The 14,784-nt window shown below is 40.0% G+C and overlaps 1 protein-coding gene across 1 annotated transcript; it reads left to right on the top strand.

Annotated features, from left to right (window-relative positions):
- The first annotated feature begins 2,151 nt into the window (after window positions 1-2,151).
- On the top strand, window positions 2,152-4,174 carry LOC117319270. The gene is made up of 2 exons (XM_033874105.1): window positions 2,152-2,446; window positions 3,310-4,174. Exons 1-2 carry the CDS (start codon window positions 2,319-2,321, stop codon window positions 3,641-3,643), a joined length of 462 nt encoding a protein of 153 aa, XP_033729996.1. The 5' UTR covers window positions 2,152-2,318; the 3' UTR covers window positions 3,644-4,174.
- The last annotated feature ends 10,610 nt before the right edge of the window (window positions 4,175-14,784 follow it).

The raw sequence follows: 14,784 nt of genomic DNA, 5'->3' as shown, positions 1-14,784 counted from the left end.
TTGAAATTTCGATATTGTTCAATTTCGGTGAAAATTGGTACATAGTGGTATTTAGGGAAGCCAAACACAATGGTACCACTTACGAAACCGTCTGTTGCCATGGTAACAAATGGAGGTTTCTGATTGGTCGAAATTTAGTTATTGTTCGATTTTGGTGAGAATTGGTATATAGGGGTTTTGAGGGAACAATGGTTCACCTTTCCAAAACCTGTGTTGTCATGGGAATGAAAGAGAGGCTTCTGATTGGTAGAAATTTTGATATTATTTGATTGCGGCGATAATTGGTACATACAGGTATTGAGGGAAGCCGATTTTCGATGGTGTAACATTTTACATATTGACATAAAACCACAATACACACATACATATACAATACTATTACAGTCTTCCATTAGCATAATTTATGACTTATGCAAAGTTGGTCACAATCAAACAAGATATCAACTGACCAAAGTTGAAAGTCAATGGGTCATACATTAAGGCCGGATTGACATTTTTTAAATGGTAAATCTTAAGTTGGTCACAATCAAACAAGGTATCAACTGACCAAAGTTCAAAGTCCATGGGTCATATGTTAAGGTCGGATTGACATTTTTTAAATGGTAAAGATTTTGTTGTGACATTATGAAGGTAAGTTGGTGTCAAGTGACCAAATTTTGAAGTTGATTGGGTCTAAATATAAAAAGTTTTAAAACAAAAAAAAGGTGGAAAAAGTACTGGTTTGGATTTCTTATACCTCAAATGACAAAAAAAGGACATTATTAAAATATTTAAAAAAAATCCTTTTTTTCTCCCCCTTTCTTCACATTTGGTATGTTTTTTTTCTTCAGAAAACCCTCTCAAGTTTACCTTATTAAAATAACTGCATTGAGTTTATATCAGTTTGTGTGCTCCTTGATATTAGATTTGAAACAAATTTGAAAAGTGTAATGCTTGTAGAATTCTTTTTAGCTAGCTTTTCCATACAATAATAATAAGCAGTATCGTCAGTGGCCCTATTAATGCTAACATTAATGAAACAATAACAAAGGTTAATCAAAAACATATATCTAATAGTTTCATGTCAATATATTACAATCAGTGTTTTTCCTGGGTATTTTGGGAAAACTTCAATATGCCAAATTGGGAAAATTTGAGCGCAAACTGTAAATTTTTCCCAATTTATTACCACTGGTAATAAATTGGGGAAAAAATTACACCCAAACACACACATTGAATTAAACACACACATTGAATTTTCTATGCTAACCAATTTTACAGTGCACAGTGTATTCCTAAAAACGAAACTGGGAATTTTTTCATTGATTGTGAAAAGTCGTCATACAAATGTTATTGGGAATTTTCGAGTTGATTTTGGGAAAAAATCAGGCTAAAACACATTGAGAATGGGGTCGTTTGGCGCACCCAGTTATATAGGCAGGAAAAACACTGACAATAATTATTACATTTACCCTGAAGGGTCAGACACATAGCGGGGCCCTTTCTGACGTGTCAGTGTTCTAGTTTGTAGAGCTGTCATTGGGCCAAACTCCACCAGAGGAAACTGGCCAGATTGCAACAGGTATGTAAATGTTTGTTTCTATTCGAACGCAACGCAGAATCTGCTTCCGTCAGCGTTAAAAGCAATGATGCTGCAGCAAAAGGAACGATGCCTTAAATAACGAATCGAATATCGTATACATTTACCTATATAGCTAACTCTTGGTCAGAGGAATGAGGTGAATATTTAATTGTGTATAGTGTATTTATGTGCATAAATACAGTTTCTATAACATACTTAATTTATGCCGATCAGGCATTTTATAGTAGTGCATATATATTTATAGATAAAACATTTGTTTTGTTGCCATGTAGGCATTTTTTTCTTTCTCATAGCGACAATGAAACATAGTTTCCAAATGCTTATAAATGTAGGTTTTACTGCGATAATTTGTATTTCAAATATCATTTAGGGATTATTTGTAGTACCGATACTTTATCATATTCACACGTTCCAGTTATTGTGCTGTAATATGATTGTAAGAGCTAGACTACCTTTTTGTGTATTTAGTTGGAGTTACCTCCCTTGGTACACTTGATGACCTATATAGTTACGATGTTTCTGTAGAGTTTGTCTGCATTGTATGTTTTGTTTTTGTTTTTTTTTGTATTTGTAGTTCATACATTGACATGAATTAAACAACGAACAACGATAATCAACGTCATTAGTCTTTTGAGCCTTTTGTTTGACCAAGCCAGCTACAAAGTATGTGGAGGTTACTGTTGAAAAGCTGTTGCTCTGCTACCCAAGTGACAGGCGCAACAAGAATGCTCCATTCATGTCGCGATGGACACTAATCAAGGAAGGCTATTCCAGGATCCAGTTCCTGATTACGTCCAGCAGAAGGGTCCTTGATAGCACGGATATTCTACTTTCGAGTCTCAACCAGAAGTCTATGCAACAGTGGTAAGTTTAATGACCCATTGCATGAAATGTATGATCCAGCCAACTTTTGGATTGCATAGAAAAAGTTCCTCGTCAACTGTGGGCATACTACCATATATACAGTCAAAATGAGGCACAATCCTTCATAACACTTATGCCAACATCATGACATTTAACTTGTTTAAGAATCATACATTGAGTAGGCCCCTATTTGATGTCACATTATTATCTTAACAGAGGAAGATACATTCACATGTTGTAATTTTCCTTCTTTTTTCACAAATACCAGTTCTGTGGTATTGTCTTTTCCATTAAATTTATCTTCTTGACCTCAGAACTCCAAAGTCAATAATTTCCATCTATTGTTGGATCTCCATCCTATTACTTCTATGTAATCAATCAAATAAATGTTATAGTTGGTACCTCTATATTAAATATGAAGTCTTGGGGTAGATGTTTTACTTGAATGGTTTGAAGTATAATCTTACAATCATGGCTATTCTAAAGAAATCATCATGGTATAATAAGTTCTAACAAGCATGATTTCAGCCCATTTTAACCTGTGACCTTGAATGTAGGATGTGGTTATTCATTGACCTAACTTGATAGCCCTTCTTCCCAGCATAATACAGGCCAAATATCAGGTCTCTAGGTCTTTTTGTTAATATTCAGAAGAAGTCATTTATAGGTTTAAATATACTTGACACCTGTGACCTTGAATAATGCCAAGGAAATTCATTTGAACACAATTCTCAGCCTTTTTGGGGCTGTTAATAGGCCTTCGGGCAGGTGAGCTAACAAACTTGAGAAAATCATCACATTTATGTTGAACACTTTATTTGATTAATATAAAAAAATCATTTACAATTATGTTTTTGTTTTAGGTACAACAAAAAGGGGAAGGAGAGGGATCTCAAGATCCTAATGCAAGGCATTGCTCTTCCAACAGCTTCTATGACTGGACAAGGAGCACCAGTGTCTTTGCAGTCTGGAGAGACTCCTCCCATCCAGTGTCCACCTGATACTGCTGGCATGGCCAAGTTAAAGAAAATGACCCTAAAAGTGCCATTGACACCTAATTTGCTACCGCCAATCCCCCTTATGCCTTCTTCACCTGCCTCTGGACCTGTACAGTTCCAAGTGATAGTGACACCACCACTGCCCACAACCATGGTAACAACTGTACAGCCAGGACAGAAGTGGATGCAGGGATGGTAAAGAAAAGAAAGAACACAACTGTTAAATATCCTAAGTGTGGAGAAGAGAGAACATCTCCCACTCACCAACAGTACACAGGCTTCAGATACTGTGGAAAGACAGCGACAACACGTCCCACTCACCAACAGTACATGGGCTTCAGATACTGTGGAAAGACAGCGACAACACGTCCCACTCACCAACAGTACACGGGCTTCAGATACTGTGGAAAGACAGCGACAACACGTCCCACTCACCAACAGTACATGGGCTTCAGATACTGTGGAAAGACAGCGACAACACGTCCCACTCACCAACAGTACACGGGCTTCAGATACTGTGGAAAGACAGAGACAACATCCTTTGATGAATGGAAGACAAGTTTAAAAGAAAGGGATGTTGCCAGGAAAAGGAAAGGACCACAGTAGAGCCAAGTGAAGTCTGCAGCAGGGCAGCCAGTTTCCACAGTAGAGCCTCCTCAGTCATCAGTTGCTACCATACATTTATATGTACACCGGATGATACCGAAAGTTACGAATCCGACGGGGAGTATCTACACGAAGGGCATAAGGACATGGCTGGGGTATGTTTTATAGTGATACGTGGAATTTTAACATACTATCGGAAATATGATGATACCCAAGGAATTCTATCTCCTTTATACATATCAGTAATTCGTTAATCTCATAAACCTGCCGTGTTTGATTGATGCTCAATATTATCCGGCTGCCCTATTGTCAAACGACGAATTTGCTATGATTTTTGTCAAAAATACCCAATAATCGTGATCAAAACACGATGGAAAGAGTTTTTGCATTAAACACTGACTACAATTAACTATTAATAATCATCAATTTGTTTTGATTATAGCTATAAAGTTCCTTAATTGGCTAATTATAATGACACGAAAAAAGTCCGACGGAGAAAATCTCTCTCCAATATCTGAATCCGACGGGGAATATCAGTATACAGGCTTTCATTTTTAGCTCACCTGGTCCTGGACCAAGGTGAGCTTATGCCATACCGTGGCGTCTGTCGTTCGTCGTCCGTCGTCTGTCGTCCGTCCGTCGTCCGTCCGTCCGTCCGTCAACAATTGACTTCTTCTTCATAACCACTGATCAGAATTTGACCAAATTTGGTCAGAAGCATCCCTATGGGTAGGGGACTCAAAATTGTACAAATGATGGGGCTGACCCCCCAGGGGCCTGAAGGGCGGGAGCCAAAAGGGGTCAATTTTGCTATATTGATATAAACAACTTCTTCTCTGAAACCTAGCAAAGGATATTGCTCCTATTTGCCTGGAAGCATCACTATGAGGTGAGGATTCAAAATTGTACAAATGGTGGTGCTGACCCCCTAGGAGCCTGAGGGCAAGAGGGGCGGGACCAGAATGGGTCAATATAGCTATATTGATATTAACAACTTCTTCTCTGGAACCGAGCAATGGATATCACTCATATTTGCCTGGTAGCATCACTTTGGGGTGGGGATTCAAAATTGTACAAATGATGGGGCTGACCCCCTAGGGGCCTGAAGGGCGGGGCCAAAATGGGTCAATATAGCTATATTGATATTAACGACTTCTTCTCTGGAACCGAGCAATGGATATCACTCATATTTGCCTGGTAGCATTACTTTGGGTGGGGATTCAAAATTGTACAAATGATAGGACTGACCCCCTAAGGGCCTGAGGGGCGGGGCCAAAATGGGTCAATATAGCTTTATTGATAATACCGACTTCTTCTCTGAAACAGAGCAATGGATATCGCTCATATTTGCCTGGTAGCATTACTTTGGGGTGGGGATTCAAAATTGTTCAAATGATGGGGCTGACCCCCAGGGGCCTGAAGGGCGGGGCCAAATGTGTTCAATTGGGCTATATTGATATAAACAACTTCTTCTCTGAAACCGAGCAAAGAATATTGCTCCTATTTGCCTGGAAGCATCACTATGAGGTGGGGATTCAACATTGTACAAATGATGGGGCTGACCCCCAGGGGCCTGAAGGGCGGGGCCAAATGTGTTCAATTGGGCTATATTGATATAAACAACTTCTTCTCTGAAACCGAGCAAAGAATATTGCTCCTATTTGCCTGGAAGCATCACTATGAGGTGGGGATTCAAAATTGTACAAATGATGGGGCTGACCCCCAGGGGCCTGAAGGGCGGGGCCAAATGTGTTCAATTGGGCTATATTAATATAAACAACTTCTTCTCTGAAAACGAGCAAAGGATATTGCTCCTATTTGCCTGGAAGCATCACTATCAGGTGAGGATTCAAAATTGTACAAATGATGGGGCTGACCCCTAGGGGCCTGAGGGGCGGGGCCAAAATGGGTCAATATAGATATATTGATATTAACAACTTCTTCTCTGAAACCGAGCAAAGGATATTGCTCCTATTTGCCTGGAAGCATCACTTTGGGGTTAGGATTCAAAATTGTGCAAATGATGGGACTGACCCCCTAGGGGCCTGAGGGGTGGGGCCAAATGTGTTCAATTGGGCTATTTTGATATAAACAACTTCTTCTCTGAAACAAAGCAATGGATATTGCTCATATTTGCCTGGTAGCAACAATATGGGGTTGGGATTCAAAATTGTACAAATGGTGTGGCTGACCCCTGAGGGGCGGGGCCATGAGGGGTCAATTTGGCTAAATTTATATGAACAACTTCTCTGAAACAGCTCATATTTTACTATTAGCATCCTATTGGGGTAGGGATTCAAAATTGTATAATGGAAGGAGCTGACCCCCCAGGGGGCAGAGGGCAGGGTCAAAAGGGGTCACTTGGTCTAAACAAGATCTTCTCTGAAACTAAGCAATGGATATCACTCACATTTGTGTGGTAGCATCCCTATGGGGTCGCGCCAAAAGTCAATTTCATTTCATGGATTAACGCACCTTTTGGCATTTTTAGTATTAAAATAAAACCAATGTACATGTACCCATATAAAATGCTAATGATATATATTGACCTAGCAATACCAGCGACAAATATATTTAAGCATCATTCTTCTTTCATATCTCATGAAACCAGGTGAGCGATACAGGCCCTCTGGGCCTCTTGTTTCATTTTTATTCAGATTTCAAATATTTGAAATTAATATGACACACGATTTCATTTATTTCCAGATAAGTCTAGGTTAACCCAGTTATCGGAAGATTCTGGTGTTTTACATTTGATCCAGTGACTTCTTACCCGTTGACGTTTATGAGTATTTTTTGTAGGCGTAATAAAACGTTTAAGTTTAGGAGGTAACGAAATTGGATTTAACCCTCTTTTTTTGGGCGCGTGAAGCCGCAACGAACTCTTTTTACATGTTGACGTTATTAAAGTCTCTACTTCAAAATTCATTGGTAGGGGGTTATGGAAAATTGATATTCTACATTTGATTAACAATAGCTCGAAAACGAACACATCGACATATCATTTTTCATCATTTTCTGCTATGGCATGACACCTGATTTCCAAAAATAGATACGAGCATACAAGTTTAATACAGGCAAATCCTGGCTTCTCAGAGATGTACAATTCCTGTTATCATTTATATGATATTTGTCAATTGGACATTTTCACGTGTACATACAGCATATCAGTAACTCGTTACATACAGGATTCAGTGAAAGATCCAGGGTGCGGGATCGTTAAAATCCCCCTAAATTTACGTTTTGCCCCCACTTGCAGAATATAAGTGGGGGCCAATTCACGCAAAAACACTAGTGTGACCCGCATATGTATCAACATAACGCGGGTACAAGATGTGTTTAATAATATTTTTAAACATGTTTCTATCAATCAAACGAAATTATAGTAAGTACAATACCGTTTTGGTGTCGTCTTTACAACAAACATGATTTAGGCGGAAGTCGTAATTAGAGTTACTCCCCTTGAGTCGCAAGAACGCTTAAAAATATGACGAAAATCCAAGCGCTTATGTGACCTTTAACAACCCAAACATGGCAAAAGCCACCTCCACACATAAAAAAATATAACGTTTCTTTAGAATCATCATGATCATGATGTAGAGAGTAGGCCTGATAAAAACACCGAACATTATAAAGACACAGCAGCGGACACAACCAGAAAAGATACGAATAAGGAACATTCTGCAAAACAAAAAAACCAACGAAAACATGATTTCCATGTAGATCTAGTTTGATGTTCATTATACATTAACATCAATTTTTAGGTCATCTGACCCAAAGGGTCAGGATGACCTATAGTCATCGTGCTTCGTCCGTCGTCGTCCGCCGTGCGCCGTGCGCCGTCCGTAAACTTTTTCTTTCAAAACGCTACTCCTCCTTAACCCTTGGGTGGATTACTTCCAAATTTGGTTTGAAGCATCATTGGGGGAGGGCAATCATATTTTATATAAATGAGGCTGGTCTGACCCCTGGGGCCAGAAGGGCGGGGCCCCAAAAAGGGAACTTAGGTGAATATTGCTATAAAATCCTACTCCTCCTTTACCCTTGGGTGGATTACAACTAAATTTGGTGTGAAACATCATTGGGGGAGGGCGGTCATATTTTTAGGTCATCTGACCCAAAGGGTCAGGATGACCTATAGTCATCGTGCTTCGTCCGTCATCGTCCGCCGTGCGCCGTGCGCCGTCCGTAAACTTTTTCTTTCAAAACGCTACTCCTCCTTAACCCTTGGGTGGATTACTTCCAAATTTGGTTTGAAGCATCATTGGGGGAGGGCAATCATATTTTATATAAATGAGGCTGGTCTGACCCCTGGGGCCAGAAGGGCGGGGCCCCAAAAAGGGAACTTAGGTGAATATTGCTATAAAATCCTACTCCTCCTTTACCCTTGGGTGGATTACAACTAAATTTGGTGTGAAACATCATTGGGGGAGGGCGGTCATATTTTTAGGTCATCTGACCCAAAGGGTCAGGATGACCTATAGTCATCGTGCTTCGTCCGTCATCGTCCGCCGTGCGCCGTCCGCCGTGCGCCGTCCGTAAACTTTTTCTTTCAAAATGCTACTCATCCTTAACGCTTGGGTGGATTACTTCCAAATTTGGTTTGAAGCATCATTGGGGGAGGGCGGTCATATTTTATATAAATGAAGTTGGTGTGACCCCTGGGGCCTGAGGGGCGGGGCCCCAAAAGGGGAACTTTGATGAAATTTTGCTATAAAATCCTACTCGTCCTTAACCCTTTGGTGGATTTCAACCAGATATTGTGTGAAACATCATTGGTGGAGGGTGGTCATATTTTATATAAATGAGGCTGGTGTGGCCCCTGGGGCCAGAGGGGCGGGGCCCCAAAAGGGGAACTTTGATGAAATTTTGCTATAAAATCCTACTCGTCCTTAACCCTTTGGTGGATTTCAACCAGATATTGTGTGAAACATCATTGGGGGAGGGCGGTCATATTTTGTATAAATGAAGTTGGTGTGACCCCTGGGGCCTGAGGGGCGGGGCCCCAAATGGGGAACTTTGATGAAATTTTGCTATAAAATCCTACTCCTCCTTAACCCTTTAGTAGATTTCAACCAGATATGTTGTGAAACATCATTGGGGGAGGGTGGTCATATTTTATATAAATGAGGCTGGTGTGAGCCCTGGGGCCAGAGTGACGGGCCCAAAAAAGGGAACTTTGATGAAATTTTGCTATAAAATCCTACTCGTCCTTAACCCTTTGGTGGATTTCAACCAGATATTGTGTGAAACATCATTGGTGGAGGGTGGTCATATTTTATATAAATGAGGCTGGTGTGGCCCCTGGGGCCAGAGGGGCGGGGCCCCAAAAGGGGAACTTTGATGAAATTTTGCTATAAAATCCTACTCCTCCTAACACCCATAGTGAATTATTACCAAATTTGGTGTGAAACATCATTGGAGGAGGACAATCATATTTCATATAAATGAGGCTGGTTTGACCCGTAGGGCCAGAGGGGCGGGGCCCCAAAAGGGGAACTTTGGTGAATTTTTGCTATAAATCCTACTTCTCTCTAACCCTTGGGTGGATTAATACGAAATATGGTGTGAAACATCCTTTGGGAAGGGTGGTCATATTTTATATGAACGAGGCTAGTGTGACCCCTGGAGCCTGAGGGGCAGGGCCCCAAAAGGGGAACTTTGGTGAATATTTGCTGTTAAATCCTAATCCTCCCAAACCGTTTGGTGGATTACAACCAAATTTGATGTGAAACATAAGGTGACGGCAATCATATTTTTTAATGAGACAGGTTTGACCCCTGGGGAAAAAAAGATGGGGCAAAAGGAGCGCTTAGGTTAGACATTTCTTAAAAATGCAATTCCTCCTTAATGCCTGAATTGATTACAACCATATTTAGTATGAAACATCATTGGGGAAAGGCAATCCTAATTGATATAAATGAGTCTTGTCTGACCCATTGGGACAGAGGGGCATGCCCCAAAAATGGGAACTTGGCTAAAATTTTGCTTTATGATGCTGCTCTTCCTGGACAAGCTAAATGGATAAAAACCAAATTTGATCTAAAACATAACTGGCTGCGATAAATAATTTATGGTAATAATGCTGGATTGGGGTGTGTGTCCCTGCTGTAAGTGTAAGTGTTTGTCAGATGACCGTTAAGGCCCATGGGCCTCTTGTATATAAATGAAGTTGGTGTGACCCCTGGGGCCTGAGGGGCGGGGCCCCAAAAGGGGAACTTTGATGAAATTTTGCTATAAAATCCTACTCCTCCTTAACCCTTTAGTGGATTTCAACCAGATATGTTGTGAAACATCATTTGGGGAGGGCGGTCATATTTTATATAAATGAGGCTAGTGTGACCACTAGGGCCTGAGGGGCGGGGCCCCAAAAGGGGAACTTTGATGAAATTTTGCTATAAAATCCTACTCCTCCTTAACCCTTTAGTGGATTTCAACCAGATATGTTGTGAAACATCATTTGGGGAGGGCGGTCATATTTTATATAAATGAAGTTGGTGTGACCCCTGGGGCCTGAGGGGCGGGGCCCCAAAAGGGGATCTTTGATGAAATTTTGCTATAAAATCCTACTCCTCCTTAACCCTTTAGTGGATTTCAACCAGATATGTTGTGAGTGAAACATCATTTGGGGAGGGCGGTCATATTTTATATAAATGAGGCTAGTGTGACCCCTGGGGCCTGAGGGGTGGGGCCCCAAATGGGGAACTTTGATGAAATTTTGCTATAAAATCCTACTCATCCTTAACCCTTTAGTAGATTTCAACCAGATATGTTGTGAAACATCATTGGGGGAGGGTGGTCATATTTTATATAAATGAGGCTGGTGTGAGCCCTGGGGCCAGAGTGACGGGCCCAAAAAAGGGAACTTTGATGAAATTTTGCTATAAAATCCTACTCGTCCTTAACCCTTTTGGTGGATTTCAACCAGATATTGTGTGAAACATCATTGGTGGAGGGTGGTCATATTTTATATAAATGAGGCTGGTGTGGCCCCTGGGGCCAGAGGGGCAGGGCCCCAAAAGGGGAACTTTGATGAAATTTTGCTATAAAATCCTATTCCTCCTAACACCCATAGTGAATTATTACCAAATTTGGTGTGAAACATCATTGGAGGAGGACAATCATATTTTATATAAATGAGGCTGGTTTGACCCCTAGGGCCAGAGGGGCGGGGCCCCAAAAGGGGAACTTTGGTGAATTTTTGCTATAAATCTACTTCTCTCTAACCCTTGGGTGGATTAATACGAAATATGGTGTGAAACATCCTTTGGGAAGGGTGGTCATATTTTATATAAACGAGGCTAGTGTGACCCCTGGGGCCTGAGGGGCAGGGCCCCAAAATGGGAACTTTGGTGAATATTTGCTGTTAAATCCTAATCCTCCCTAACCTTTTGGTGCATTACAACCTAATTTGATGTGAAACATAAGGTGACGGCAATCATATTTTTTAATGAGACAGGTTTGACCCCTGGGGAAAAAAAGATGGGGCAAAAGGAGCGCTTAGGTTAAACATTTCTTTAAAATGCAATTCCTCCTTAATGCCTTAATTGATTACAACTATATTTAGTATGAAACATCATTGGGGAAAGGCAATCCTAATTGATATAATTGAGTCTTGTCTGACCCATTGGGACAGAGGGGCATGCCCCAAAAATGGGAGCTTGGCTAAAATTTTGCTTTATGATGCTGCTCTTCCTGGACAAGCTAAATGGATAAAAACCAAATTTGATCTGAAACATAACTGGCTGCGATAAATAATTTATGGTAATAATGCTGGATTGGGGTGTGTGTCCCTGCTGTAAGTGTAAGTGTTTGTCAGATGACCGTTAAGGCCCATGGGCCTCTTGTTGTTTGATCATTTTCCGAATGAAAAAAATCTGTTAGCATATGATATTCAGTCTTTCTTTTAAAAGTTCTGCATATAAAGAAACTGTTATTGCCAAGTTTTATTGTACCAAATAAATTGTTTTCAGCAGCTATGAATAGCAATTATTTAAAGGAAATGATGCAATAAGTCATTCTTAAAATGTAATAGTACTTTAAAAACAGATCCAATTTTATAGTCATGATCAAGAGCCCCCATCTTTTTCAATTTGATGGGGGCATACCCTCAGTTACACAATTTTCTGTATCCATCACTGCAGGATTGAATCGAAGTTTCACATAATATCTAATAGTGAATTGTTTTGCAATCTATAATACGACATTTAAGCGTCCGAGAGAGGCAGTAGCACCTGGGAGTAGATCAGCGCAGCATCTAACATATGGAGTAATTGCCGGGCACCATTGCAGATTTAAATGATTTCACTTGGCTTACGGGTGAGGTTAGAAACATTTTCTGTTAGATGCGCTTGCTCTATGGAGTTTTATTCATCAAATTGTTGTAAACAGTTTTTTTTTTTTTAGTTTGTTTTTTAGTTTGTTGGCAGTTTCGCTAATTCTAGACAATAAGTGGAATTGAGCTTCATAAGTTCGAAAGCAACTGGACCCATACATACAGTTTTCAGCTAGACTTATTACATTTTGATAACTGAGCCCTGAACACGCGTGTAGCGCAATACACACACTGTACGATGCTTGACATACTTGTACATGTCTATATTTACATTTACACTGCAGCCCCACTATATAACTTAACCAAACTCACTATAAGGTTACGAGTCCATAACGTCATTACTATAGTGACGTCATAATTGCCACGACGGCGATAACGAAAGATGGCTGTTGCAAAGGTGGTTCCGGTTTTGACAATAATAATTTGTTCATTCATCGCAGGAGCAAAATTCCTGGATATAGTCTTTAAAAATCGTTGTCAAATGTAAGTATAAGCATTGAACTGCTTTCATTTGGAAGTTATGGGCTGATGAATGCTAACTGGAGAAAGGCAAATTAAACATGCAGCTCTAGCACTTCATTGAATTTGCCTTTGTCCTGTTGGCATTCATCAGCCCATAACTTCCAAATGGAAGAAGCTCAATGCTAAGTATCACACAGTCGTGACTTTGTGTACTGATATTCCCCGTCGGATTCAGATATTGGAGAGAGATTTTCCCCGTCTGAATTTTTCGTGTCATTATAATTAGCCAATTAAGGTACTTTATAGAAATTGATGAATATTAATAGTTTATTGTAGTCAATGTTTAATGCTAAAACTCTGTCCATCATGTTTTTATCGCGATTATTGGGTATTTTTGACAAAAATCATAGCAAATTCATCATTTGACAATAGGGCAGCCGGATAATATTGAGCATCAATCAAACACGGCAAGTTTATGAGATTAACGAATTACTGATATGTATAAAGGAGATAGCGTAGAATTCCGTGGGTATTATCACCACCACATACTTCTGGTGATCCTATCTCTTCGGGAATCATCCTTTCTCTATCTGGCTCTCCGTTTCTTCTCTCTACACATTTCCTTCTCTCTCATATATATCTACAAACTACTGTCACTAATTCTACATTTACTAAATCCACTAATTATATTGGTTAAATATACCCTAAGGAGGCGGGACTTAACTTATTGGGACTGAAGTCTTTGATGACCATTTCCCTGTCGAAGGTTCCAGATTACACCCATCAACTGATTAGTGTAAATGAGCCCTACATCCACACACCATTGTCCACCAACCCTTCACACAGACAATACCACACTCTTCATTCTCTTCGACTTCCTACCACTGTGTGTGGCCTGCTCTGCTAATAGCTCAATCTCTTTTTAATATCTTTTCAATTACTATCTTCTTACTTTTCTGATCTTACAAACTGTCCGTTTCCTACCTGTCATGGTATCATCATATTTCCGATAGTACCGTATGTTAAAATTCCACATATCACTATAAAACATACCCCTGCCATGTCCTTACGCCCTTCGGGTAGATACTCCCCGTCGGATTTGTATATACTCCCCGTCGGATTTGTAACTTCCGGTATCACCCGGTGTATGTAGGACAATTTGTGGAGAAGGAAATGGTTGCAACAAAAGCCATAAAAATTTGATGCGACCTACCCTATGACAAATATTTCTTTTAATATTATGATACAGTGGAAGGTTCCAAGCCCTTGCAAAAGCAGAAGTTTTTTTTATGACTTTCTTATCTTATTCCAGATTTGTCATATATGTTCATATTTTCATGATATTGAGTAACAAGAGATCCCAGAGGGATCTTGGCGCCCACCATTGAATGATCTTCATAGGTTCCATGTTAGATTGATCTTTTCTCTACTTTTCCCTTCATTTTACTAATCTGTGCAAATTGAGACATCCCTCCAGTACTTTTCAAACAAGGGAATCCTAGCTATATAAGAAATTTGAGATTTAACGATAATGGCTGTTTGTTTGCCAGGTTGTTTTCAGGACAGACTGGTCCAAAAATGCAATACAAGAAACCAAGGGGAACCTACTTATGGAATTTGAGAAAGATCCATTCAGTACTTTGAGAAATAGAGATAACAAACTTCAATTGTAACAAGAGATCCCAGAGGGATCTTGGCGCCCACCATTGAATGATCTTTATAGGTTCCATGTCAGATTGATCTTTTCTCTACTTTTCCCTTCCTCTAAGTCTTACTAATCTGTGTAAATTCAGAAACAGCCCTCTAGTACTTTTCAAACAAGGGGAACCTATATATAAAATTTAAGATTTAGCGATAATGGCTGTCTGTTTTCTGTTTTCGGATTGGTCCCAAAATGCAACACCAGGGACCAAGGGGAACCTACATATGAAATTTGA

This window comes from Pecten maximus, unplaced genomic scaffold (genome assembly GCF_902652985.1).
Source record: "Pecten maximus unplaced genomic scaffold, xPecMax1.1, whole genome shotgun sequence".
In the NCBI taxonomy this organism is placed as follows: domain Eukaryota; kingdom Metazoa; phylum Mollusca; class Bivalvia; order Pectinida; family Pectinidae; genus Pecten; species Pecten maximus.
The sequence above is the reverse complement of the archived record's forward strand: the minus strand, read 5'-3'. Positions and strand labels throughout refer to the sequence as shown.